The sequence below is a fragment of the Sphaerodactylus townsendi genome, linkage group LG11 (genome assembly GCF_021028975.2).
Source record: "Sphaerodactylus townsendi isolate TG3544 linkage group LG11, MPM_Stown_v2.3, whole genome shotgun sequence".
In the NCBI taxonomy this organism is placed as follows: domain Eukaryota; kingdom Metazoa; phylum Chordata; class Lepidosauria; order Squamata; family Sphaerodactylidae; genus Sphaerodactylus; species Sphaerodactylus townsendi.
This window is the reverse complement of record NC_059435.1, coordinates 67,720,828-67,726,563: the sequence shown is the minus strand read 5'-3', so window position 1 is coordinate 67,726,563 and position 5,736 is coordinate 67,720,828. Positions and strand designations below refer to the sequence as shown.

General features: G+C 64.3%; 1 protein-coding gene across 1 annotated transcript; it reads left to right on the top strand.

The window, feature by feature from the left end:
* Positions 1–3,878: 3,878 nt before the first annotated feature.
* LOC125440876 (acanthoscurrin-2-like) lies at positions 3,879–4,433 on the top strand (the record flags this gene model as incomplete). Its single annotated transcript, XM_048510947.1, has 1 exon — positions 3,879–4,433. A coding segment is annotated over one exon (555 nt), but the record flags the coding sequence as incomplete, so codon positions are not given.
* Positions 4,434–5,736: the final 1,303 nt, after the last annotated feature.

Sequence of the window (5,736 nt, the reverse complement as noted above, 5' to 3'; positions counted from 1 at the left end):
GGTGACTTACGGTGACATTTCACGGGTTTCCAAGGAAAGAGACGCTCAGAGGTGGTTTGCCATTCCTTGCCTCTGCCTAGCTGCCCGGCCCCACCATCCAAGGGCTTACTAGGGGCCTGACCCTGCCCAGTTTCCATCTGCAGAAGCATAGCTAGGGAAAATGAAGCCCAGGACAAAATCTGAGTTTTGCATGCCTCCCCACCCCCATATGGGCGGCCATCCTTCCCCACCACGACCAAACAACGTTTTTTTGCACCAGGTCATCTCAAAGTCACCATCACATTATAGAACATGCCCCAACACACAAATCTGTACACACCCAGATTCTCCTTTGAAATCCACCTTAAAGGGAGACTCTGGGCTCACTAGTTTAAACAACACTGAAAGAGATGCTGTTTGAGGGGGTGGGGAATCCACCCTGGAACAGCATAATTTTCAATGTTGTTTAAACTAGGAAGCCCAGATTCTCCTTTTAAATCCCCCTTAAAAGGAGAATCGACCCCAAAACAAGATCACTTTCAATATTGTTTAAACTAGGGAGCCCTATTTTAAACAACATTGAAAGTGATGCTGTTTCAGGGTAGATTCCCCACTCCACCCCCCCCCCCAAACAGCATCACTTTCAATATTGGTTGTTGTGGATTTTCCAGGCTGCATAGCCCTGGTCTGGTAGATCTTGTTCCTAACGTTTCGCCTGCAGCTGTGGCTGGCATCTTCAGAGGTGTATCACAGAGGGAAGTCTGTTACACACTGTGTCCAGACTTCTCTTATAACAGACCTCTCTCTGTGATACACCTCTGAAGATGCCAGCCACAGGATCAATGAAATAACTTCAATGTTAAGATCCTGACCACCACACAGCCTGTAAAACCCACAACAAACTGTTGAATCTGGTTGTGAAAGCCTTCATCAATACTTTCAATGTTTTTAAATCTAGGGAGTCCAGATTCTCCCTTTAAATCCATTCAAAAGGAGGTGGATTTAAAAAGAGGAAAGGGGAAAATTTGAGGGTGCCTGTCAGGGGAGCAATGTTTAAACTAACAGTACCAAATACATTGGTAGGGTTAGGGTTGCCCTAGAACTCAACGTAACACTAAGCCAAGCCTGAGCCCCTGCCCTTGCCTTAACCCCAACCCTAACTTATTATTTTTATTTAATTTATTCAATCATAAATTGTTCCCAAAATTGTAACAAAACCCTGAAACCTAAAACTGACCATAGCCCTATTCTCGGACCGCGCCCTAGAACTCAACAACATTAAGGCAAGCCTGAGCCCCTGCCCTTGCCTTAACCCTAACCTATTATTTTATTTTAATTTATTTTTTGTTACAATTTTGGGAACAATTTATGATTGAATAAATTAAATAAAAATAATAAGTTGGGGCGCTTTTTCGAGTGGGGTTGTTTCAGAAGCGGGAAAAGCCGCTCTGCCCTTCTGTTGGCAACCGTGCTTTGACCTAGTTGGAAACAGAGGGGGGGGGGGGCTCTTTTATCAGTCTCCCTCCCTGCCTCCTGGGTGGTCCTCCCATTCAGAGCTGTTCCCACGCCTCTCGGTAAGCCGATAAACCCACAGCATGATGGAAGCGACAGCTCGGCCCTTTTGAGTGTCTATAAGAAGTAGGAACCTGGACCAGAGGTATAGTGCTTCTGTACATGGAGGCTCCATTTAGCTATAACCTTTGGCAAACCTCTTTGCCACAAACTCGTCCAGATTTTAAAAAAACACACACCCTACACTGGGAAAGGGTGGGGGCTCACTGCTGTTTATGGTCTGTGGTTCCAAGACTTGGGCCTCTTCTGCACATGCAGAATAATGCACTTTCAATTTACTTTCAGTGCACTTTGTACCAATAGCAAAATCCAATTTCAAACCATTGTGAAAGTGAATTGAAAGTGCATTATTCTGCATGTGCAGAAGGGGCCTTAATTCTGCTCAGTCTGAAAAAAGACTCTCAATTTCCTCAGGCACTGCAGCGCCCTGTCCTTCCATTTCCATTTGTATCGCTTTCCAAGTTTGTCCGGCTGCTTTGCTTTGCTGTCAAGCTGAGCGGCTTTTCAAAAGGCGGGCTATCAATAAAAGCGTATAAATAAATAAAAACTGGGACAGCACCTCGTCCTGTTAACAATGAGATGCATGCAAAGCCTCCGTATGCAGAGGCAGTATACCTCTGCATTGCACTTTCTGTAGGCTGCATTTGCAAATTGCTGGGCACTAAGCCACTCTTACTGACACAGCAGCAGGGCCACCTAAAATGTGAGTGATGCAGAGGCCCCTTCCACACCTGCAGAATAATGCACTTTCAATCCAGTTTCAATACACTTTGCAGCTGGATTTTACTGGGCAGAATAGCAAAGTGGATTGAGTGTGCATTATTCTGCAGGTGCGGAAGGGGCCTGAAAGTCACCTTCCCTGCATTCAAACCCTCTCTTCATCAGCACTCCAAGTGGCTGACTTGATAGAGCCCCTTCCGCACATGCAGAATAATGCATAATCAATCCACTTTCACAATTGTTTGAAAGTGCCTCCCTGAGAGGCAGAGAGACCAGCCTGGCCTAGCTGACCAGCGCTGATAATATTGGTCATCTAGTCCAGCACTCTGCTACTCGCAGTGGCCTGCCAGGTGCCTTTGGGAGCTCACTTGCAGGATGTGAAAGCAGTGGCCTGCTGCTGCTGCTGCCGCCGCCACCGAGCACCTGGTCTACTAAGGCATTTGCAACCTCAGATCAAGGAGGATCAAGATTGGTACCCATAGAGGAGGAGGAGGAGGAGGAGTTTGGATTTAGACTGCCCTATTCTCAACTTTGAGTCTCAAAGCAGTTTATAAACCCCTTCCCATCCTCTGCCCACAACAGACACTTTATGGGGTAGGTGGGACTGAGAGAGTTCAGAGAGAACTATGACTAACCCAAGATCACCCAGCTTCATGTGGAGGAGTGGGGAATCAAATCCAGCTCTCCAGATTAGTGTCTGGGGCTCATAACCACCACACCACACTGGCTTCCTGCGCTGAGGATCCCTTCTCCCTGCACCGAGCAGGCCCCCAGCCATTGAATCCAGTCCAATCCGGTGACCTTTTCACCCAGGACACCAAAGCTGCCCATTGGAAGGCGAACCACCTGGCGCTTCAACGGGGCCCTGGAGGGCTGGAAGAAATTAGCTCTTTTCAGCCGGGGAGGGAGAGTCCTAGCTGGCTGTGGAGCATCCTGGGTTGCCTCCGCTTCCCTAATGGGCCATGGGAGAGGTCGGCCGGAGAAGGAGCGCCGCCCGGCTGCCCTTAACCGGTTTCCCAATAAAGCTGATGAGTTTGGGGACCATCCATCATCCAGGCTTCATTTGCTCGGGGGAAATCAACGGGTTGAGCAGCCCGCCTTTCTGCCCTACGCGAGGGAGACTCTCAGGCCGGAACTCGATAAAGATGGCTGGAGCGGGAGGCGTCGCCCTCTCTTCCACTGGCCTTCATCATTTTGCCTTTCGGAGTCATCCTTGTTGGAAGAAAGGGACTTTACGCTGTTTCCTGCCTCATCCTACAGAGGGTTGTGTTTTTTTTTACTAGCGAGCTAGTGGCTAGAGAGGGACTTAGGAATTTGTCACCTTTACTCTATCATGCTAAGTCTATCCCTTTGATGTAGACCAGGGGTAGGGAACCTGCGGCTCTCCAGATGTTCAGGAACTACAATTCCCATCAGCCCCGGCCAGCATGGCCAATTGGCCATGCTGACCGGGGTTGGGGGGGGGGGGGGGTGGGGGGGGGGGGGGGGGTTGGGCGGGGGGGGGGTGTGGGGGGGGGGGTGGGTGGGGGGGGGGGGGGGTGGGGGGGGTGGGGGGTGGGGGGGGGGTGGGGTGGGGGGGTGGGGGGGGGGGTGTGGTGGGGGTGGCGGGGGTTGGGGGGGGGGGGGGTGGGGGGGGGGGGGGGGGGGGGGGGGGGGGGGTGGGGGGGGGGGGGGGTGGGGGGGGGGGGGGGTGGGGGGGGGGGGGGGTGGGGGGGGGGGGGGGTGGGGGGGGGGGGGGGTGGGGGGGGGGGGGGGTGGGGGGGGGGGGGGGTGGGGGGGGGGGGGGGTGGGGGGGGGGGGGGGTGGGGGGGGGGGGGGGTGGGGGGGGGGGGGGGTGGGGGGGGGGGGGGGTGGGGGGGGGGGGGGGTGGGGGGGGGGGGGGGTGGGGGGGGGGGGGGGTGGGGGGGGGGGGGGGTGGGGGGGGGGGGGGGTGGGGGGGGGGGGGGGTGGGGGGGGGGGGGGGTGGGGGGGGGGGGGGGTGGGGGGGGGGGGGGGTGGGGGGGGGGGGGGGTGGGGGGGGGGGGGGGTGGGGGGGGGGGGGGGTGGGGGGGGGGGGGGGTGGGGGGGGGGGGGGGTGGGGGGGGGGGGGGGTGGGGGGGGGGGGGGGTGGGGGGGGGGGGGGGTGGGGGGGGGGGGGGGTGGGGGGGGGGGGGGGTGGGGGGGGGGGGGGGTGGGGGGGGGGGGGGGTGGGGGGGGGGGGGGGTGGGGGGGGGGGGGGGTGGGGGGGGGGGGGGGTGGGGGGGGGGGGGGGTGGGGGGGGGGGGGGGTGGGGGGGGGGGGGGGTGGGGGGGGGGGGGGGTGGGGGGGGGGGGGGGTGGGGGGGGGGGGGGGTGGGGGGGGGGGGGGGTGGGGGGGGGGGGGGGTGGGGGGGGGGGGGGGTGGGGGGGGGGGGGGGTGGGGGGGGGGGGGGGTGGGGGGGGGGGGGGGTGGGGGGGGGGGGGGGTGGGGGGGGGGGGGGGTGGGGGGGGGGGGGGGTGGGGGGGGGGGGGGGTGGGGGGGGGGGGGGGTGGGGGGGGGGGGGGGTGGGGGGGGGGGGGGGTGGGGGGGGGGGGGGGTGGGGGGGGGGGGGGGTGGGGGGGGGGGGGGGTGGGGGGGGGGGGGGGTGGGGGGGGGGGGGGGTGGGGGGGGGGGGGGGTGGGGGGGGGGGGGGGTGGGGGGGGGGGGGGGTGGGGGGGGGGGGGGGTGGGGGGGGGGGGGGGTGGGGGGGGGGGGGGGTGGGGGGGGGGGGGGGTGGGGGGGGGGGGGGGTGGGGGGGGGGGGGGGTGGGGGGGGGGGGGGGTGGGGGGGGGGGGGGGTGGGGGGGGGGGGGGGTGGGGGGGGGGGGGGGTGGGGGGGGGGGGGGGTGGGGGGGGGGGGGGGTGGGGGGGGGGGGGGGTGGGGGGGGGGGGGGGTGGGGGGGGGGGGGGGTGGGGGGGGGGGGGGGTGGGGGGGGGGGGGGGTGGGGGGGGGGGGGGGTGGGGGGGGGGGGGGGTGGGGGGGGGGGGGGGTGGGGGGGGGGGGGGGTGGGGGGGGGGGGGGGTGGGGGGGGGGGGGGGTGGGGGGGGGGGGGGGTGGGGGGGGGGGGGGGTGGGGGGGGGGGGGGGTGGGGGGGGGGGGGGGTGGGGGGGGGGGGGGGTGGGGGGGGGGGGGGGTGGGGGGGGGGGGGGGTGGGGGGGGGGGGGGGTGGGGGGGGGGGGGGGTGGGGGGGGGGGGGGGTGGGGGGGGGGGGGGGTGGGGGGGGGGGGGGGTGGGGGGGGGGGGGGGTGGGGGGGGGGGGGGGTGGGGGGGGGGGGGGGTGGGGGGGGGGGGGGGTGGGGGGGGGGGGGGGTGGGGGGGGGGGGGGGTGGGGGGGGGGGGGGGTGGGGGGGGGGGGGGGTGGGGGGGGGGGGGGGTGGGGGGGGGGGGGGGTGGGGGGGGGGGGGGGTGGGGGGGGGGGGGGGTGGGGGGGGGGGGGGGTGGGGGGGGGGGGGGGTGGGGGGGGGGGGG